General features: G+C 38.4%; 1 protein-coding gene across 1 annotated transcript; it reads left to right on the top strand.

Moving 5' to 3' along the window:
* Nucleotides 1-125: 125 nt before the first annotated feature.
* On the top strand, nucleotides 126-17,043 carry LOC116422572 (nascent polypeptide-associated complex subunit alpha, muscle-specific form-like). The gene is made up of 4 exons (XM_031961333.1): nucleotides 126-412; nucleotides 1,932-2,119; nucleotides 6,778-7,080; nucleotides 15,752-17,043. Exons 1-4 carry the CDS (start codon nucleotides 126-128, stop codon nucleotides 17,041-17,043), a joined length of 2,070 nt encoding a protein of 689 aa, XP_031817193.1.
* Nucleotides 17,044-23,551: the final 6,508 nt, after the last annotated feature.

Genomic DNA, 23,551 nt, shown 5'->3' with positions numbered 1-23,551 from the left:
CGCGCTCCCCGTGTCTCCGAGGAGGGGGGCGAGGACAGCGAGGGGCGTGTACGTGGGTTTCTCCCCAGTCGGCCTCGCGTTAGATCCCCTCCTCCTTTACCGAAGCGAAAAGCTGTGACCCGGAAATGACGTGTCCTAAAGTCCTCCCCGTAGTCAAAGCGTTCGTTGTAGCGCTGGGGCTGCTGCTGCTGCTGCGCCTCTCAGTGGCGCTCTGGAAGTTCCTTTCATACTTCATACACAGTGTTGTCTTTTGCAAGGTGTTGGAGAACCACAGGCCCGAGGGGGGGGGCGGGGCGCGGCAAAGGGTCCTGGATTTGGCGGGAGTTTGGGGGGCGCTCATTCCAGCTCCTCCTTCCACAGAAGCCGCGTGTAGGCGTCACATGCATTACCCAGGGGCGCACGGCTATCGTTCGTGCGGGTTTTGAACGAAAGTTCCCAAGTCCCGCGCTCTGCGCTGACCTGCTTCTATAACACGACAACTATTAGAGGAAACCGGAGGAGAGCGATGCTTCTCTGCTCACTGCGAGTCCCGCCTAAAACCTCACTTTCCCCGGTCCCCCTGACCTTATTCGGGTGTCTTCCTTCCATTAATCCCTGTTTGTCCCGTATATAGCTTGCTTTGTACATATGCTTGCATGCTTTAGATTGTAAGCCCGGGGGCAGGGGCTGTCTGCCTTCTCTTTGCATCCCTGGTGCTGGACCCGACGCCTGGCTGCTGGTTGGGCGCTCAAGGTTTATTGACGGGCAGCTTAGGGAGGAATTGGTCGCTTTTCCTGTTCGCCTCCGATTCCAAATGACCTGGAGAAGGAGACGGCGAACCACTGCAGTATCTTTGCTGAGACCCCCAAACGGGGTCAAAGACAACAACAGCAAAGGCAGTGCCATCTCCCATCTCTCTCTTTAAAAAAAATGGCTGCTATCTTATTCTTACACAATCTACAGGTTTGTTTTTTTTAACCTTTTATCGACAGAGCCCATCCCTGGTTAGCATTTTTACATTATTCCTTGCACTCACTTCTGTTTTGACTTCTCCCCTCTCTCCCATCATCCCTCTGCCACATGGCAAGCAGTCCTAGACAAGTTAAATATGTCACAGTGTATCTTAGAGACAATATATGTGTGCAGAACCGAACGCTTCACTTGTTGCACAGGAAGAATTGGATTCAGAAGATAAAAATCACCTCGAAAGATAGACACAAATGCAAGCAGTTTAGATCCATTTCCCGGTGTTCTTTCTTTGGGTGTAGCTTCTTGGGTCTATCCTTGATGAATTGAATCTGAGTTAGATTTCTTTTTATTGAAGAAATCCACTCCCATCGGAATCCATCCTCATACAGTGTCGTTGTTGAGGTTTATCATGATCTCGTGGTTCTGCTCATTTCACTTAGCATCAGTTCATGTAAGTCTCGCCAATCCTCTCTGTATTGCTCCTGCTGGTCATTTCTTCCAGAACAATAATATTCCATCCCATTCCTATTCCCCAATTGACTCAACCATTCTCCAACTGATGGGCATCCATTCATTTTCCCAGCTTCTAGCCCCTACAAACAGAGCTGCCACCAACATTTTCGCACATACAGGTCCCGTTCCCTTCTTTAGTATCTCTTTGGCGTAGAAGCCCAGTAGAGACACTGCTGGATGGAAGCATCAAAATGCACCGTTGGATAACTTTTTGGGCATAGTTCCAGATTGCTCTCCAGAAAGGCTGGATGTACAGCCTTCCTACAGTTTCTATTGCACCTCCCACAAATACCCTCTCCTCTTTCTGCTCCAGCCATCCGTTACATTAAAGAATTAAAAAGGGTTCCACACTCTGTCTCTGCAAAGAACTGAAGGCGGTTTCTTATATTTCTTCTTTGAGGCCGAGCGTGGTCATTATAACATTTTGCAGGCTTCACTTCCAATTGCCTTTTTCTTTTATCTTCTTGTAGGTTATTGCGTCTATTGCTTTTCTGCCCGCTGGGTGGCGCAGCGATCAATAAACATTTATTAAGCATATATACGGATGGCCGGCAACGTACTAAATTCTGGCGTTACAAAAAGACCCGCATTGCACATAGAGTCAGGAAGCCTGGAGTTCGAATTCAGCTTCGGGACGAGCTTAGCGATGCTGAGCAAGGTGCTTAATTTAGGTCTGACTCAGTTTCCGATTCTATAAAATAAAGCGGATAATACCTACTTCCCATCACTTATGAGGATCAAATGAATATGTAAAATGCTTTGGAAACGTTGAGAGAAACTATAGAAAAGCTAGCTTCCATATTAGGTGGTGTGATTCAGCCTACTTCACTTTACACGAAATCTTTAATAATAATTATAGTTATAATTATTTTTCATAAGTACTATATGTCACTTAGAGTTGGGGAAACTGAGGCTAGAAGGGTTTTTTTTTAAGTGATTTGCCCAAGGTACCTGAGACAGTATTCTTGAACTTAGATTTTCCTGACACCGAGTCCCAAGCTGTAATACCTCCTGACATGTCTTCCCATGTTTTTCTGTATTCATTAATCATTATTTATTATGCATAATCCAGCAATATTCCATTAAATTAATATACCACAAGTTGTTTAGGCATTTGTCAAGATTTTTTTTTTTTTTTTTGGATGACACCATCTTTCTTGCAGACCTAAAAGTTAATTTTGTTATCTTCCGGAGATCAAAAGTTTCCTTTTATCTCTTGATAGACAGGCGAATGGATGAATAAAGCAGTTATTAAACATTGACTATGTGTAAAGCACTGTGCTAAGATCTGGGGAATTCAAATAGAAAAGTGAACTCAAGGTCATATTCCAGCGGGGAAGACCATGCACAGAAAGTTTCAGCTTCAAGTTGGATGGAAAGTTTATATGGTCCTTAAGGTGAAGATGATAATGCTTTTTCTTTAAAGCTATTTCCACTGATAAAATCATATCAACTATGGTGAACCTTTTGATTGCATACCAATCTTTCTTTCTTGGGTAATTATAGCTGAGGCTTATAGCAGCAGTGGGCAGCCTGCATCTGCACGGGACTTGCTTTCCCGGATGATGTCTGAGGGTACTGGGCTGAAAACATTGCTATTCCCTTAGGCTATTGGGGTTCTGGGTTCAGGGTCTCAGGAGAGATGGTGGTCCAGTTGGTGGTGATGGTGATGATTTGATTTACCTAGCCCATACTTAGCATCCTAACCTTCCCTCAGGGTTCCTCAATGTTTCAGAAGATATCTGTATAACCTGTAGTCATTTCCCTAATCCTACAACAGGAATCAGCTGTGAGGTCACGTAGTAATGGTTTTGTGAATCTTAATTAATGAATACTCTCAGGTATATATATAAAAGTTGTCTCCCAATTATGTGATTTTGTGATAGCTAAATTACTGAATCACAGAATATTAGACCTAGAGGTTGTCTTAATTTTATAGTTGAATTACAGTTATACACACCACAATACTACCAATGCTTAATTTTATAGATGGGGGAAAAAATGCATGGGGTAGTGTAGAACACATTGACCTTTAAGTCAGGAGGGATTTAAGTTTAAATCCCAGCTCTGACACAGAACTTTACTCTTCTAGCCTCACTTTTCTCATCTGTAAAATCGGAAAACAGAACTTACATGGCCTATCTCAAAGAACTGTTGGAAGGAAATCTTTTTTTTTTTTAACCTTTAAAATACTCTATTAATGTAAAATATGATGAGGAAATAAAGCTTCAGTAAATTTCCCAAGATCATACAACTGTATGGAGCAAAGATAGGACTCAAATCAAACTCTTGGGAACACATTTATGTCATCTGTTTGCTCCCTGGTATTTATTCTAATTACTGACAATGCTTAATTCAATCCAGCAAACATTTATGGGCTGTCTACTATGTGCCAGAAGCATTATGCTAGACTCTGGAGAGAGATAAAAAGACACAAACAAAAAAAAATCTTTTCCTATTCTCAAGAAGCTGGAGGGAGGGGGTTGGGGGTTACGGACATTCCTAGTGAGGTGAAGATCCAGCAAAGGAGACTGAGATGGAGTGAGTATATTAGTAGAAGAATCAGGAGAGAGTAGTGTCCCAACAAGCTAGAGAGAAAAAAGTAGCGAGGAGAGAATGAATGACCCATAGTGACAAAAGCTGTAGACAAGTTGAGAAGAATGAAGATTGAGAAAAAATTGCTGGATATGGCAACTAAGAGATCATTGGAAACTTTGGAGAGAGCCGTTTCAGTGGAATGATGAGACTGGATATTGTAAGGGGCTGAACAATGAGAGGAAAGAATGTGGAAGAGATACATGAAGATAATTAGCAAGAATGGAAGGATCAAGAGAGAGTTTTTTGAGGATGGCAGAAATATGGATGTATTTGTGGGCAATAGGGAAAGAGTCAATAGAGAGGGAGAGACAAGATAAATGATTGAGTGGAAATGATAGAGGGGGAGGATATGAGATGGAATGGGATTATTTGTGTAGGTAGAGGGGTTAGTTTTGGTAAGAAGTAAAGCCATCTTTTAATGTAGACAGGGGTAAAGGAGGAAAGAGTGGCAAAAAGCATCTGAGTTACATGAGATGAGGAAGAAGGGAGGAAAGGGAACTCATGTAGAGGGCTCTATCACAAGTCTATTGGAATTGGCCAGAATCACCTAATTGTTGAAAAGAGCCAAGTCCATCAGAAATGATCATTACGTAATCTTGTTGCTGTGTATGGTGTTCTCTTGGTTCTGCTCACTTAGTATCAATTCATGTAAGTCTCTACACGAACTGATGCTGAGTGAAATGAGCAGGACCAGGAGATCATTATATACTTCAACAACAATACTATATGATAACCAGTTCTGATGGACCTGGCCATCCTCAGCAACAAGATCAACCAAATCATTTCTAATGGAGCAGTAATGAACTGAACCAACTACGCCCAGAGAAAGAACTCTGGGAGATGACTAAAAACCATTACATTGAATTCCCAATCCCTATATTTATGCACACATGCATTTTTGATTTCCTTCACAAGCTAATTGTACAATATTTCAGAGTCTGATTCTTTTTGTACAGCAAAATAACGTTTTGGTCATGTATACTTATTGTGTATCTAATTTATATTTTAATGTATTTAACATCTACTGGTCATCCTGTCATCTGGGGGAGGGGGTGGGGGGGTAAGAGGTAAAAAATTGGAACAAGAGGTTTGGCAATTGTTAATGCTGTAAAGTTACCCATGCATATATCCTATATCCTGTAAATAAAAGGCTATTAAATTTAAAAAAAAATCATGTAAGTCTCTCCAGGCTTTTCTGAAATCATCCTGCTGATCTTTTCTTAGAGAACAATAACATTTTATCACATTCATATACCATAACTTATTCAGCCATTCTCCACCTTATGGGAATCCAGTCAGTTTCCAGTTTCTAGCCACTACAAAAAGGGCTGCCACAAACAGTTTTGCACATGTGGGTCCCTTTCCTTTTTTATGATCTCTTTGGGATACAGACCCAGTAGTGAGACGGCTGGATCAAAGATATGCACAGTTTGATAGCCTTTTGGGCATAGTTCCAAATGATTGCAGCATTCTTATTGCAGGTCAAGGTATAGATGAAAAGTAAGATTTAGTAAGGCAAGGCAGAGAGAAGTGGATAGCTGTTAGACTATAGTCAGATAAAAGCATTTCAGAATTCTTATACATGTGGATGGTGAATTTGTAGATAATGCAAGAGTAAGGATATGACCAACTTTGTGTCTGGCTGAGGTATTATTGAAAGTGAATAGTTAGATTTCTTGAAGGCGTGTCAAATATGAAGGCTGGAACTGGGGAGAAAAATTGTGAGCCAGTTATTGGGCTTTTTCAAGAAGGAAGGAGAATTAATTTTGGGGGGGGGGCCCTCTATAAAAAAGTTACCTTGATTTTGATTGGATGGTAGATCTGACTTGCATGAACCTCTGAGGAGAAAAGATTACTGAGTGATAGATGTAGGGGGAGAACCTGGAAATGGCAATCCACAGTCTTATGGGAAGACAAGACACCCATACAATTATCAGTAATAATTCACATTTTAATAGCTGACTAAATGGTTCTTCATAGCTATGTGAAATGGGTAAACACACCTTAAGAAAAAGAGTTGGACAGTAGGACTGAGGAAAACCTAAAAATCCTCTCTTTGGTTCTTGATTCATTCATCTTGTTTAAATTTCCTTATGAAAAGATGTTTCCTTCCTAATTCAGGGGTAGAAAGAAGAGGAAGAGAATCAACCCAATTAGGATTGTGATTGCTGAGATCTTCTCTTTTGTCTTTATCTTCATTTCCCCATTGCTCCCCATTCCACCCCAAGATAGCCAACTGGACCAAGAGGGAGGTCAGGAAATAAAACGTGGTCAGAAAAGAAAGGGTATTCACCAACTCAGAAAAGGCACAACAAGGGTGAGACTAATTAGCCAACAAGGGTGAGATCAATTAACCACAAATTAACAGCAACAATTGCCACATGGTCTGGTAAGGGGATAGTTGAGAGGTCAAATCTTTTTAAGTCAGCAGAGCAGGCAAGCATACAGTTTTCCTAGTCAGATCTTGATATTAGAATTTTATCTGTTTTTATTATCTCTTTTTCCCCAACCTCTCCTTGCCAATTCTTCTACCTTGGGGTGTTTGCGGTCCCATTTATAAGTAAGATATGCCCAAAAACAAGAAGAAAAAAGCCAGAACTGAGGCCAGTGTTCCAACTGAGCCCCAACCTGAACCTAAACTTGGACATATACCTAACCCTGCACCTGAACTGGGACTTGAACCCACATGTGTGCCTAAATCTGCATCTACATCTACAGCTACACCTGAACCTGAACCCAGAGATCTGCCTAAATCTTCACCCAAATCTGGACCTGAACCATCCCGTGTGTCTAAGCGTCCACCTGAACCTAAGGATCTGCCTAAATCTCCATCCAAATCTGGACCTGAACCCTCACGTGTGTCTAAGCGTCCACCTGAACCTAAGGATCTGCCTAAATCTCCATCCAAATCTGGACCTGAACCCTCATGTGTGCCTAAGCGTCCACCTGAACCTAAGGATCTGCCTAAATCTGCACCCGAATCTGGACGTGAAACTAGACAAGGAAAAGAAGACAATGAAGGTGAGGAGGAGAAGAAGGAAAAGGTGCAGGGGAAAGGGAAGGAGAATGAGGGAAAGAGGAAGCAGTAGTAACAGAGTAATTTCCAGTCCTGTTAAATTAACTTGGGGACTAAAGATTTGTGTTTGTGAATCTTTTTTAAGATCTGTATTAGGGGGAGGAATAATTACAAGTGGGCTTTAGAAATGGAGTGGGGTCCAAACAGGCCTAGAATTGTCCTTAGATAAATTAGGCAGACCTGGAGTAAACCATATTTGGTGGCTTCTTGTCTAGGCTCTCCCATCTTAAAACACCTCTCTCGGGATAAAATTTGATGAAAATGAACAGAACAAAGCAAAAAATATAACAATATATGGGGATGAAAGGTAGCTTTTTATTATTGTTTTGTTTTTGTCTTTGTGTCCATGGTATCTGGCACATAGTAGGTCATCTGTAGGAGAACATAAAAAGAACGGTCCCATTCAATTTGTTCCCATCAAGCAAATTAATGGACTGAATAGGACAAATATATGATCTAATGTTGAGAAAGGTTCTTCCCTCCAAATCTGCCTCTACAGTAAAATGCCTCATCTCTCTGACTTGCAGGCCACTTTATAATATACGTTCTTAGTCTTTCTTATGTCATAGACTCTTTTGCCAATTTGTGAAAGTCTATGAATCATTTCTCTTCTTAAATTCTATAGGTTTACAAAGTAAATCAATTATGTCTAAATAAAGATGTAACTTTTCCCCCATCCAGTTCACAGCCCCCTAAAATAGACTCTTTGAGAATCTCTGCAGCCCAAATTAATCACCTGCCCTATTTGTTGGGACTTTAGGAATAGTTCTTGGGTCCCATGAGACAGACCAGTGTATCATGCTTCAAATTGGATGTCAGCAAGATTAGCACCATTCAGGAAAGGGAGAAAGGAAGGAAATATGTACGTGATAGTGGGATTCTGCCTCTTAATGAGTGAAATTGAAATGGAGGGCTGAAAGAGGTATTAACTAGAGAATAGACTTAGGCCCCTCAGTATTGGGGCAAGACTGGGGAGGAGGTCACCTCAATCCTAACAAACTCCTTTGGCCTTGACCCAATTAGTCATGAAGAAGCAGCTGCAGAATAATGAAGGAATTTGCTCAGGACTATCGGAGAAGGAATCAAGAGATAGGAGCATTAGTAGAATAAAGAGAATAACTATGACTACACGACCCTGGAATATGGGAGAAACTAAGGAAATCAATCATAATACAGGTTGATATTAAACAATCATAATGACCTTTCACTGTACTCTGAGTTATGCTGACTGTATAGATCAGGTCAACAAGTGTTTATTAAGTACTTATTATGTGCTGGGTACTGTGTTGATCCAATGGAAAGGGGGTTGAATCTTAAATGAAATGAAATGAAAAAATATTCTTTTGGGTAAAACTTAACTTTAGGAGTAACAAAACAAACCTAAAGCAGAAGTGTCAAACTCAAATACAGTTATTCTTTCTATATCATGATTTTCTCATTGGTTTTGATATATTGCTGGTTGGCATAAGGAATTAAATGGGAATTTTTAGAAGTTTTGAAGAAGCTGCAAACAACATTTGAAAGCCAACAGATGACACAGGAAAAGTTTGGAAACTCGGGAATATATAAAATGTACCAATAGTACTGAATGATATGCACACATTTTATCTTTCAATACTAAAATTCTCTGGTATGAAAGAAGAACTAAAACATTTCGTAGGGATTTTCTAGATTAAAGGTTTGGGGATATAGGCCCACATTCCTAATTACTGAAATGTGAAAGGGATAAAATATGGAAACTGATCCTATTAGGCCATATATTAATTTAGAAAACCAAAAATTGCCATTGTCTATATTACGTTGTATTTTAATTTCTTTTGTTAAACATTTCCTGACTACATTGTAATCTGGTTCCCTGGCCCTTGGTTTTGAAAACTTCTTGCCACACAGCAGTAAACTTGATGATGTGATCTGGGGGACTGTATTGGGCTATAATTGAGGTTAGGCTCACTGAAAGATAAGAGGCTAATTTTCCTGATGATACCAAATGTTTTCCTTTCTTTGAGAAGCCTATATTTCCCTTCCTGGGCTAAAGAGTTAAAGAGTTATCTTGACTTCTGTAGATTTCTTTCAGTCTTTTTATCCCACAGTTTTTGTCCTTTGGTAGGATGACCTATATTCATTGAGTTATTACTAGTTTGTCCAGGACTTCAAGGACTCCTTTTTTCTATTTCTTTAAAGACCTCGATGTGGAATTAAATCTGTTATTTGAAGGAGAGACTATAGTTGAGAATATAATTCCAGACACCTAGTGGCTGATGGCCAAGTATATTATGCTCCACTTTAGGATTCTCTGGTACCCCCTAGTTTGGGGATTTCTAGTCCTTGCCATTCACTCCAGCCTCCCCATTGAGGTTATCTCCTCAAATTTTAGGGGTCCTTTGAATTCCAATTCTTTCAACCATTTAACTTTTACAAAAGAATATTACTTCAAAGGTAGAATGTATCCAACACCCCTTCTCCAGATACCTGGGGAATGCATAATCCCCTTTTGTTCCTCAATCTTTGGGAAGGAGTGAGGATAAGGTTCAGAGTTTAATCCACTACCTATATAGAATTATCCCCCTAAATTCCAAGTCCAAAACCCCTCATGACTCAAGTCCCAGGCATCCTAACTTCTCAGGGTTTCCTGTTGATTCAGTAGCTGTATCTTTTTTTTTTTTTTTTTTAACTTATCCTTTTTTTTAACCTTTAATTTTTAAAATAATAGCCTTTTATTTTCAAAATATATGCAAAGATAGTTTTCAACATTCACTCTTGAAAACTTTGTGTTCCAAATTTTTCTCCTTCCCTTCACCCTCGCCTAATTGGCAAGTAACCCAATATAATGGTAAACATGCTGGCTGCAACATTTAATCTGGAATCTTGGCTCCAAGGCCACCAAGTTCAGGGTTTCCACTACTTTAATCTAGATCTGAAAAGAACAACCGTAACTAACCAAAAGCAAAACTCCAATCCTGGTTATTGGGGACACAGTTAAAAGAAGGATGGGGAACTTCTCTTCACCCAGTTCAGTTCATGGCATCCATGCTATGAAGCAACAGGACCCTGACCCTTTCTGGACACCAGAGAATGAGGAGAGGGGAAGGAGGAGGAGGGGGGAAGAGGAAAAGAAGAAGAAAGAGAGATGGGAAAAGGGAAAATGAGGGGGAGAGAGGGAGAATATGCTCATCAGGTAATTCTGAAGATCCGTCTCTTCCAGCTACAAGGTCAATGAAAAGAGATTGCCTTCTTCCAGAGGTAAGTCCCTGACACCTCCCAGGCAGCTGCCACCTTCTGAGGTGATCTGGGCGTGCCCTAAAGCCCTGTTACAGAAATATAGATCAGTCTGATCTTGTGAAAAGTCCCTTGAGACCTAAGCCAGTCGATAAAAAGATCATGCTTGAGGTTTTTGGCCAAATGCATTATTTATGAAATAACCCATATCACTAAAAGAAGTATAGGCAGGATTCTGTAGGAGTTCAGAAAGGGGAAATATTTATGTAGAATAATCAGATCAGGCTTTGAGGAGGGGATGGTATTTGAGTAGGCCTCAAATAATGGATAGAGTTTTCATTAAGTCACTTCTTACTCCTGTTTATCCTCTACTCAGCTGTCAAATGGATCTTCCTAAAGCACAGATCTGCTCTTCCCCCTTAGACTGTTAGTTCCTTGAGGGGAGGAACTGCTTCTTGCTCACTTTTTTTTTTTTTTTTTTTTTTTTTTTTTTTTTTTTGTATTTTCAATGTTTAGTACAGTGACTGGCATAGCAGACATTTAATAAAAGCTTAGTGACAGTGACCATTTAGAACCTTTGTGGTTCCTGCCATCCTAAGAATTGCAAACAATAGATTGAAATGGAACTGCAAGTACATTGTTTTGATAGACTAAATTTAAGTGATAGAAGAAATGTTAAATAAAGTAGATTAAATTTTAAAAGTGTGCCTGGCAGTACACTTTTTTTCCCTGAGAGAGAGATTTGTTAAACTAATCAGACATGGAGTAAGGGAGAGTGCAGAATTAATTGAAGTTGAGAACCTGGGGGCCAGAAGGCAATAGTACCCTTGACAGAAAGGGAGATGCTCAAAAGAAGGGTCATGTTTTTTGAGGAAATAAGCTGAGTTCCATTTGGGATTTAGGGAGTTTGGGATACTTATGGGACATTTAATACAAAAGGTCCCATAAGTAGCTAGTGATGGAGGAATAGAAGACTAGAGATATTTACATCTGTAAATCATCTGATCATTAAACTCATGGGAGTTGATAAATTCCACAAGCAAAAGTTTAAAGGAAAAAGAGAAGGGGACAAAGCCTTGGGAGATACCCTTAGGATGAGGTTAGAAAAAAGAGGCTGAAAAGAATGATTGAATGATCAGATAAGTAGAACAGAACTGAGTCACAAAAAATTCAGAGGAGAGTATCAAGTACTAGAAGTAACCAAGTGTCAAATACTGCAGAAATCAAGAACAATGAGATTGAGGACAAGGTCATTAGATATGGCAAAGAAGTCATTAGTGACTTTGAAAAGAATAGTTATATTGGAAATGAGATTGGAAAAGGCTTTAAAAAGTGAGGAAGTGGGTTAAAGACTATGGACAGATTTTTTTTTTTCCATTTTTTCCTGTCAAAAAGAAGATACTCATTTGTATATATTAGTAGGATTTCTTAAGGTTTTTTGAGGAGGGAGGAGAGCAATTAAAAAGGGAGACTTGAACATCTTTACAGACAGCAGGGGAAAAAAAGACCAAGAATTCCCACTGCATCCAGGACCATCTCCAATTATCCTAATCTATATCTTGCTTTGGATTCAGATGGTTCCGGACAAAAAAGTGAGGCTGGTAATTTTGCACAGCTCCCTCAAGTAAATCCAATTAATTTTTCTGTTAAGACATCACCTCCCTGATATTATGGTCCTCTTCGAGAACAAGAGACAAAGAACAACAGACAGAAAGAAAGGAAATGGGAGATAGAAAAAGATGGACTGGTAAAAGGGAGGATAACCAAGGGGTCAATCCCATGGCAGAGACAAAGGATGGATCAAGAGTACACAACCCTTAGCAAAAAGGGTGAAGTCATCAGAAATGAGAGTAAAGATGATTTCATGAGGTTGAGATGTGAAGAAAGGGGAAAGAAGGAAACTGACAAGTTGAACAAAGTATGGAAAAAAATCAAATGAAGATACAAAGGTTGTTTTGTCTGGAAAAAGTCTTTGGATCAAGACTTAAAATTAAATTAAATTTGAAAAGATTCATTTTAAAAATTAGATTGAAAAATTTGTCATGTATTAGGAATAGACTAATTTCATAGAGGTCCAGAAGACAGAATTGGGCTATATGGATGGTAGTTATGTGAAGACAGGCTTTGGCTCAATGAGTCAAAGAACTTTCTATCTATTAGAACTCTCTGTAAAAGAAATAGACTACTTGGCCAAACAATAAATTAATTCTGTCATTCAGCATGTTTGAGCAGAACCTTAAAATCTGTGAGAATTGTTGTAAGGAAATATAGAAGTGAATTTAATTCAACTTAAAATTCTTTATTTTATTTTATTTTTTTATTATAGCTTTTTATTTACAAGTTATATGGGCACATGGGTAATTTTTCAGCATTGAGAGTTGCAAAACCTTTTGTTCCAATTTTTCCCCTCCTGTCCCCTACCCCTTCCCCCAGATGGCAGGTCATCAACACATGGTAAATATGTTAAAGTATATGTTAAATACAGTATATGTATACATGTCCACAGTTATTTTGCTGCATAACAAGAATCAGACTTTGAAACAGTGTACAATTAACCTGTGAAGGAAATAAAAATGCAGGCGGACAAAAATAGAGGGATTGGGAATTCTATGTAGTGATTAACACTCATTTCCCAGAGTTCTTTCATTGGGTGTAGCTGGTTCAATTGATTACTGCTCTTTTGGAACTGATTTGTTTCATCTCACTGTTGAAGAGGGCCACATCCATCAGAATTGATCATCATATAGTGTTATTGTTGAAGTATATAATGATCTCTTGGTCCTGATCATTTCATTAACATCAGTTCATGTATCAACTTAAAATTCTAATGACCAAGAATGTCTTAGAACTAGTGACAATGAGATCACAATAGTTGATTGTTAAACTTTTAGTGTGACCATTTACATATTAGAAATCTGCAAACACCAAGATTAGGATTTAATTTATGGTTTTTTTTTTTTGTTTGTCTAGATTTAAGAAAGTGATGGAGAAAATGTTAATAATGCATTAAACTTTAAAATATACTGCATATATTCACCTTTCCTCCCATTCAGTTATTAAATACTAGCACATTCCTGCCATGACATAACGGAGGAAAAGGGAAGAAAGTTAGAGGGCATAACTAGAAGTAGTAGATAAAGAAAAGTATCAAGCATGTGTTAAGTACCTACTGTGTTCCTGGAACTCTACTAAGTGTTTTATAAATATGATTTCATTTTATTTTCACTCTGAGAGGGAGGTGCTATAATTAATTATCTCTTTTACAGATGAGTAAGCTGAGACTTAATGGGCCCTGATGGCTCAAAGTGAAATGTAAATATTAAAGAAACCCTGAGAGTCTTCCCCTCCCAGATTGATTTTTTTTTTTTAAACTAGGTAAAAAAGATCATAAATAACTTGTCCAGAGTCACACAGCTATAAAATAGTTGAGAACAGAATTGAACTCTAGTCTTTCTGAATCTTAGCCTATTACTCTGTTGCAATACCTCTCAGATGTCTTCTTCTGCACCTAAAAGTGTAAAGATAACAATTTAAGACTTCAGGAAGTAACTCTTTACAGCAACTGGAGTTATTTAAAAGTAGCCCTGGGAGCTGAATGGTCACTTGTCTGGTATGTGGTAGGAGGAGAGCCTTATTTAGTTATAGGATGGATTTAATGGCTCTGCCAACTCTGAGATTCCAAGCAAATACTGATAAGCCAAAGAAAGGAACAAATATTTCACTGGCTCCTCTCCCAAAGACAGCAAAGCTTGTTTGTTATCTATGGGACAAAGATTTTGTTCCAACTTTCTTCTTTCCCTTTATGCATTTATCATATTCTGCCTTGTACTATAGTCTATTTGGATACATATTTTTCTTCCTCTTAAGGGCAGGCCTCATGAGCCCTAACATATGTAGGAGGTACACCTTTGAATTAATGTTAAAGGTATTACAAGCAAAGGAAGTTCTCAAGCAAAGAGATATCGCTGGATCTAATATTTTAAGATTGGTACTGAGTTCCTGGGATCATTTCTCTTTTTAAAATTTATTTATTTATTTTTAGTACACATTGCTTTCTGAATCATATCGGAAGAGAAAGATCAGAAAAACCAAGGGAGAGGGGGGAAAAAAAAATAAGTGAACATAGCATGTGTTGATTTGCATTCAATCTTCATAACTCTTTTTCTGGATACAGATGACATTTTCTATCTGAAGTTTATTGGGATTGCCTTAGAACTTTAAAAAAAAAAAATTCAATAGTATCAATGACAAGTACTGATAGTTTTCATCATTCATTTTTTAAGTTGTTTTTTTTTTTCATAGAACCAACTTCTAGTTTTACTTGTTAATTCAATGGTTTTCTTACATTCAGTTTTATGAATCTCACTTTTAATTTTTAATATTTCCAAATTAGTGGGTTTTTAAATAATAGCTTTCTATTTTCAAAATGCATGCAAAGATAATCTTCAATATCCACTCCTGCAAAATCCAGAGTTCCAAATCTTTCTCCCTTACCTCTCCCCATACCCTCCCAGACAGAAAGTAACCCAATACATGTTAAACATGTGCAGTTCGTTTACACACATTTGTACATCTATCATGCTGCACAAAAAAATCAGATGAAAAAGGAAAAAAAAGAGAAAGTAAGAAAGCAAGCAAATGACCAAAAAGGTAAAAACATAATCATCATTTTTTTGATAAGATTTTATATTCCAAATTTTATCTTTCTTACCTATCCCCTCCCCAAGACAGCAAGCAGTCTACTATAGATTATACATGTATAATAATTTTAAACATATTTTCACATTTGTTATGTGAAAGAAAAATCAGAACAAAAGGGAAAAAGTGAGACAAAGCAAACATAAAAAGATGAAAATAATATGCTTTCATCTACATTCAGTCTCCATAGTTTTCTCTCTGGAGGCAGGTGGCATTTTCCATCCCAAATCTATTGGAATTGTTTTAGATCACTGTGTTGCTGAGAAGAGCTAAATCTATCATAGTTGATCATCACGTAATCTTGTTCTTATCATTTACAGTGTTTTCTTGATTCTGCTCACTTCACTCCGTATCAGTTCATGTAAGACTTTCCAAGACTTTTTGGAAATTAGCCAGCTCATCATTTCTTATAGAACAGTAACATTCCATTATATTCATATACTATAGTTTATTTAGTCATGCCCCAATTGATGGGCATCCACCCAATTTCCAGTTCTTGGCCACCACAGAAAGCTGCTACAAATATTTTTGGACATGTGGGTTCTTTCCCCTCTTTTATGATCTCTTTGGGATACTGGGATCATCTATGAATGAGGAAGCAGTAAGGAATCTATAATGGGGCTTAAAAAAAAAAAAAAGGCTAAGACATTTGGCCAGGATATCAGATTAGGTTAAAATAAACCTCTTTACTTTTTTCTCCAGGACCTAGCACTTCCCCCACCGAATTGCCACAGAGAAATCGTGTTCCTGTCCAAAATGCTCATGACACAGAGGACTCCAGATTTCCCTCACAGTCCCACAATTATGGGATCCCAGAACATCAGGACATCCCACCAAAAGCTACATGCAAAATTCCTCCAGCAGCTTGTCGAGGGTTGGATTTAAAGAACTTGGGTCAAGCTGTTGCACAATATGCTTCATACTCCTCTGACTCTGTACTAGATCCTTGTCGTTTCTCCCAAGCACCACCACAGGTCAAAACACAGAAGCCAAGAACCAATCCAAATTCAAAGGTTTCTGAGGCTTTGTGCAGTTACTGTTTGAAGGTTCACCCGAGGCCAGGAAAAAGTACTTCTAAGAAGGAAGAGAGCCATCCCCCTATAACTTCAACTGAAACTCAAGTGCCAGCCAGACCTCCAAGTCCAAAACTGTGTCTACCTGGACAAGAGGACACGAGGTCAGTGACAGCCCTTAAGAAGGCTATAGAAAGCTGCAAAACCTATCTGGATTACCTTGTAGAACAGCAAACTTGGGCAATTCAATTGGTCTTGGTGCTCACGAAGTCAGAGAAAGGCATTCCTGACGATGAAGATATACAGAGGATGTTGCAGGTTGACCCAGCAGAACTCATTCTTGGCCATATCTTAGACAAAAATGATTATGGAGCTGCAACAGCAGCAGCAACATCGATAGAAACAGCAACAACAGGGGCATCAACATCAGCAGAAACAGCTGCAACAGTGGTGGTAGCAGCAGCAACAGAAACAGCTACGACAATGGCAGCAGCAGAAGTGACAGTAGCGACAGTGGCAGCAGAAACAGCTACAGTAATGGCAATATCATCTGCAATAACAGATGTAGATGAAGCAGCAGGGGCAGATGCAGCAGATGATGAAGCAGCAGGGGCAGATGCAGCAGGGGCAGAGGCAGCAGATGATGAAGCAGCAGGGGCAGATGCAGCAGGGGCAGAGGCAGCAGATGATGAAGCAGCAGGGGCAGATGCAGCAGGGGCAGAGGCAGCAGATGATGAAGCAGCAGGGGCAGAGGCAGCAGATGATGAGGCAGCAGGGGCAGAGGCAGCAGATGATGAGGCAGCAGGGGCAGAGGCAGCAGATGATGAGGCAGCAGGGGCAGAGGCAGCAGATGATGAGGCAGCAGGGGCAGAGGCAGCAGATGATGAGGCAGCAGGGGCAGAGGCAGCAGATGATGAGGCAGCAGGGGCAGAGGCAGCAGATGATGGCAGCAGGGGCAGCAGGGGCAGAGGCAGCAGATGATGAGGCAGCAGGGGCAGAGGCAGCAGATGATGAGGCAGCAGGGGCAGAGGCAGCAGGGCAGGGCAGGCAGATGATGCAGCAGGGGCAGAGGCAGCAGATGATGAGGCAGCAGGGGCAGAGGCAGCAGATGATGAGGCAGCAGGGGCAGAGGCAGCAGATGATGAGGCAGCAGGGGCAGAGGCAGCAGATGATGAGGCAGCAGGGGCAGAGGCAGCAGATGATGAGGCAGCAGGGGCAGAGGCAGCAGATGATGAGGCAGCAGGGGCAGAGGCAGCAGATGATGAGGCAGCAGGGGCAGAGGCAGCAGATGATGAGGCAGCAGATGATGAAGCTGCAGCGGCAGCCGCAGCAGTGGCAGCAGAAGCAGTAGCAACAGCTAGAATAGTGGCAGCAGAAAGAGCTGTAACAGTGGCAGCAGCACAAGCACTAATGAAAGAAGCAGAAGCAAGAATAAAAGCACTAGCAAGAGCAGTAGCAGCAGATGATGAAGTTCTCTTTAGAAGACAGACAGACCCTGAAAACCCAGATATTACCTGTTCTACAGTAGGGATTAGAATTTTTTGGCTTTCTCTGGAGTACATGGCCCCCGATTCCGCAGTGAATTATGCACTATATCTTACTCAAGAATGCAACCCCTGTACCTTCCAAGAGACTGTGGAAATATTTAAAAAGATGGTGAAATCTATCATAAAAGAGAGAGTTTACTTAAAACTCTTTTCAAATATCCAAATGGCTGACAAAGAAGATGAGACTGGAATGCCTCCCCAGTCCGATCAACCAGATGATCACAGTTGACTATAGTCAGAATGAGAGAGACCAAGTGCAGCCCAGATGCTCTCTTATCAGGAAATCCGGATACCAACGGTCAAATCCAGAAAGTGATTACAATCTTAATGAATTTTGCAGAATATTTGGAAGATGACTTATTTTTTCCAGGCCAGTAGACATTTTAGAGTAGGTAGGACCTGGCAGTTGAGAGCAGTCCCAAGTATCCAGAAGTATCTATAAGAAGCCTGACTCCTACTAGGGTAGTGATTGTAGCAGATCCAACATTAATACTAGTTTAGTTAAGGAGGGTGTGCAGGTTCCAGTACCTGTTGAAGGGGATGAGACCTAATCTTTAGCATATGGAGCAATTACATTCAAGTTACTCTTGGACAAGGGGAGGGAGTGGACTTTAGTATACAGTCTCAGCCATGATTAATTAAAGCTGTGCTGTATGTAGCTTGTTTTTAACAATTATATGAATGTCAAAGGTGAACTTTAATAAAGATCCAAGTCTTTGTTTTTAATTTTTTTTGGTCTTAATTGTCTATTCTTTTCAAGTCTGAGGTCTAATAGGCAATCTCTTTTTCTAGGAATTTCTCTGGGAATCTTTGTCTAATATTTTGGATTACTAGTGGGAAGTGGAGCAAAAGTTGAATTTACCACCTGATCTACCATTAATCACTTAATCGACAAGCATTTGTAAAGCACCTACTAGGTCCTAGGTTATGGACTGCTAGATAGTAAAAGAGAGAGAGCACGAGTCCTGGAGTCAGAAAGATAGAGTTCAAATCCAGCCTAACACACTTAACACTTCCTAACTGTGTGATTGAACAAGTCACATAACCCTGTTTATCTCAGTTTCCTCATCTGTAAAATGAGCTGCAGAAGGATATGGCAAGCTACTCCACTATCTTTGCCAAGAAAACCCCAAATGGTGTCACAATTTCAAAATGAGTTGGACACAATTAAAATGATGGATAACAAATGTGCCATGTATCATATTAGCTCCTGAGAAAACAGACAGATACAAGTATATACATAATAAATTCAAGAGTTTGAGGCAACACTTTTTTTTTTTTTTCTTTTCTAACTACTTCATTAAACCTTAGTCTAAACTCTTAGTTATATTACTCTTATCACATTCCCTGGAACCCTGTCAACTCTTCCCAAAGGGAATAAACTTTGTTACATTGCAAAAGATAAGATTAGAAGCAATATGAGAATAAATTTTGGTTTTTTACCCATAACGAATGTTCCTGGTTGCCATATAAATCATCTTGGGGATAAGACTGAAAAGGAACCTGTGCAGCTGGAAATCTTTGCCCTTTGTCCCACTAACAAGTAAAACCCCATTCCTTCTCCTTCTCTAGGAATGCTTCCAAGAGCCATTAAGCCAATCATTTTGTTGTTTAATCCTGTCCCATTCTTCATGACCTCGTGGACCATAGCACAAAAGGTCCTTCTAGCTTCCATTCTCTCAGTCTTTCCAAACTCATGTTCCTCACTTCTTTGATATCATCTACCCATCTCATTCCCTTCTGACTGACCTTCCATGATTCATTCCTCTTAGCAACTTTCAATAATGGTTGGACTAATTCATAGCTCTACCAATAGTATATTATTAGTTTTTCTGTCTTTCCCTAAGCCCTATAACATTTGTGATTTTCCTTCTGTCATCTTTGTCAACCTGAGAAGAATGAGGAAGAACGTCAGTTATATTAATGTAATTTCTCTTATTATTAGTGATTTGGAACATTTTATCTCTTTTTTAAAATATTAATATTTTGTCTCCCAATTACATGTAAAACAATTCATATTCGCTTTAAAAAGTATTTTTGAGTTCCAAATTCTCTCCCTACCTCCTTCCCCTTCCCACCCTACATCAAGAAGTCAAGCAATTTGAAATAGGTTATACATGTGCAATCATGTAAAACATTTTAGTCATGTTATAAAAGAAAACTGATTTAAAAAACAAGAAAAAGAAAGTTTGCTTCAATCTGCATTCAGACTCCATTCTTTTTCTGGAAATGGGATAGCATTTTTCATAAGTCCTTCAGAATTTTCTTGAATCATTGTATTGCTGAGAATAGCTAAGTCATTCACAGTTGATCATTACACAATATTACTGTTACTGTATATAAATAACATCCTCCTGATTTTGTTCATTTCATTTCATATAAGTTTTTCCAGGTTTTTCTAAGAACATCTTTGATTGATTAATTTAGGTAACATTGTCATTTTTCTTAGGCTGGCAGAGCCCAACCATAAATAATATCTATTAATATTTGTCTCTGTATCTGATGTATTTTGTTAATTTATTAAAAGGCTGATGATTTGGGGGAGGGGTTCTTTTAATAATCCTGCTATGAGTTAATTGTATCAATTAACTTTAGATGAATCATCAAGGTTCTCTAAATATGCCATCTGCAGAAAACAATAACTTTGGTTTTTGCTTACCTTTAGTTCCCCAACATTTTTATTGCTTTATTGCTATAGTTAGAATTTCTAGATCTATATCAAACAGTAGTGATAAAAATGAATATTTTTTACCCCTTTTCAATATGAAAAAGCCCATTGTTGTTACAATTTTCCTAATATTGAACTAATGTTTAATTCTTAGTATAAATTCTTACTTTTTAATAAATTATATAGCCTTTTTAAAATTATTAAATAACTTTTTATTGACAGAACCCATGCCAGGGTAATTTTTTACAACATTATCCCTTGCACTCACTTCTGTTCCGATTTTTCCCCTCCCTCCCTCCACCCTCTCCCCAAGATGGCAAGCAGTCCTATACATGTTAAATAGATTACAGTAGATCTTGGATACAATATATGTGTGCAGAACCGAACAGTTTTCTTGTTGCTCAGGGAGAATTGGATTTAGAAGGTATAAATAACCTGGGAAGAAGAACAAAAACGCAAGCAGTTTACATTCATTTCCTAGTGTTCTTTCTTTGGGTGTAGCTGCTTCTGTCCATCCTTGATCAATTGAAACTAAGTTAGATCTTGTCTTTGTTGAAGAAATCCACTTCTTTCAGAATACATCCTCATACAGTATCGTTGTTGAGGTATATAATGATTTCCTGGTTCTGCTCATTTTGCTCAGCATCAGTTCATGTAAGTCTTGCCAATCCTCTCTGTATTTGTCTTGCTGGTCATTTCTTACAGAACAATAATATTCCATAACATTCATATACCACAATTTACTCAACCATTCTCCAATTGATGGGCATCCATTAATTTTCCAGCTTCTGGCCACTACAAACAGGGCTGCCACAAACATTTTGGCACATACAGGTCCCTTTCCCTTTTTTAGTACCTCTTTGGGGTATAAGCCCAGTAGAGACATTGCTGGATCAAAGGGGATGCACAGTTTGATAACTTTTTGGGCATAATTCCAGATTGCTCTCCAGAATGGTTAGATTCGTTCACAACTCCACCAACAATGTATCAGTGTCCCTGTTTTCCCGCATCCCATCCAACATTCCGTGTTATCATTCCCTGTCATTCTAGCCAGTCTGACAGGTGTGTAGTGGTATCTCAGTTGTCTTAATTTGCATTTCTCTGATCAATAGTGATTTGGAACACTCTTTCATATGAGTAGTAATAGTTTTAATTTCATCATCTGAAAATTGTCTGTTCATATCCTTTGACCATTTATCAATTGGAGAATAAGCTTGATTTCTTATAAATTAGAGTCAATTCTCTATATATTTTGGAAATGAGTCCTTTATCAGAACCTTTGACTGTAAAAATGTTTTCCCAGTTTGTTTCCCTTCTAATCTTGTAAGCATTAGTTTTGTTTGTACAAAAACTTTTCAATTTGATATAATCAAAATTTTCAATTTTGTAGTGAATAGTGATCTCTAGTTCTTCTTTGGTCATAAGTTCCTTCCTCTTCCACAGGTCTGAGAGGTAAACTATCCTATGTATATAGCCTTTTATTAAACTAATACTTGATCCAATATTTTTATATTTATATTGATTAAAGACATTGATTTCTAATTTATCTAGATGTCAAGACATTATCTCACAGGAGTTTGGTGGAATCCCTTCTTTCCTTATTTTTACCAAAAACCTTGAATTAATTGTACTTTGTAACTCACTTGTAAATTCATCTTATTTGTTTTTGTTTTCCTTTTAGAGATTCTTTATGGCTTATTCAGCCTGTTTTCTGAGATTGGATTTATAATTGTGTTAGTTTGAACATTGTGTTTTTGCAAATATTCATCCATTTAATTTAAAATTAGCCATTTTTGATTATAACAGATTTCATTTCTTGTGAATTTTCCTATTCAATTTAAATATTTGCTCTCTTTACCAATTGACTGATAATTGATCTCTTTTATTAGTTTGTAAAAGAAGTTACTATTTAAAAAATTAAATTATCTTCTAATACTTTTTGTTGATTTTCAGGATGTCAACTTTCAAATTCAAATGACTGTTATTTGTTGCTTTTGTTGTATGTTAAATTTATTCATTTTTTTAATTCTGATTTTTTAATTGCATTTCAAGTTATTTTATATCATTTTTCTTTAAAATTGTTTATATTATTTATTCTTTGACCCAAATTCTTTAGAATTATTTAACATCTAAATTTGAATGTTATTTTCCAAAAGCTTTTTGTTATAGTTTTTATGAGATTGTGTTTAGTAAAGAACTTGATCGAAATTTCTGCTTTTCTGTAATTGTTTATTAGGTTCTTATGCTTTACAAGGTCAGTGTTTGTAAAGGTGCTATGCATGTTTCTTTTGGCTTCCCTCTAGCAATTACCAGAGATAGTGTTATCTAACTTTCTAAAATTCTATTCAAATCTTTAACTTCTTTTTTTTTTTTTTTTTTTTTTTTTTTAGTTCTTAAAGGAGAATGATGATGATCCCATATAAGAAAATTTTACTATTTCTTCCTATAATTACATTTGCTTTTCCCTTAAGTACTTAGATGCTATATCATTTAATGTATATCTATTAAATATTGGTATCATTCATTTTCTACAGTTTTTTTATTATAGTAACTTTTTATTGACAGAACCCATGCCAGGGTAATTTTTTTTACAACATTATCCCTTGCACTCACTTCTGTTCCGATTTTTCCCTCCTACCCTCCACCCCCTCCCCTAGATGGCAAGCAGTCCTATATATGTTGAATATGTCCTAGTATACAATGTATGTGTGCAGATCCAAACAGTTTTCTTGTTGCACAGGGAGAATTGGATTCAGAAGGTAGAAATAACCCGGGAAGAAAAACAAAAATGCAAACAGTTTACATTCATTTCCCAGTGTTTTTTCTTTGCGTGTAGCTGCTTCTGTCCATCATTGATCAACTGAAACTGAATTAGGTCTCTTTGTCAAAGAAATCCACTTCCATCAGATTACATCTTCATACAGTATTGTTGTTGACGTATATAATGGTCTCTTGGTTCTGCTCATTTCACTTAGCATTAGTTCATGTAAGTCTCTCCAAGCTTCTCTGTATTCATCTTGCTGGTCATTTCTTACAGAACAATAATATTCCATAACATTCATATACCACAATTTATTCAGCCATTCTCCAATTGATGGGCATCCACTCAGTTTCCAGCTTCTAGCCACTACAAACAGGGCTGCCACAAACATTTTGGCACATACTGGTCCCTTTCCCTTCTTTAGTATCTCCTTGGGGTATAAGCCCAATTTTCTACAGTTTTTTTAAGCACAATGAAATTTCCTTTTTCAACCAACTAATTAATCAGTAAGTT

Source organism: Sarcophilus harrisii, chromosome 3, assembly GCF_902635505.1.
Source record: "Sarcophilus harrisii chromosome 3, mSarHar1.11, whole genome shotgun sequence".
Classification (NCBI taxonomy): domain Eukaryota; kingdom Metazoa; phylum Chordata; class Mammalia; order Dasyuromorphia; family Dasyuridae; genus Sarcophilus; species Sarcophilus harrisii.
Note: the sequence above shows the minus strand (reverse complement) of the source record. Positions and strands in the feature narration are given on the sequence as shown.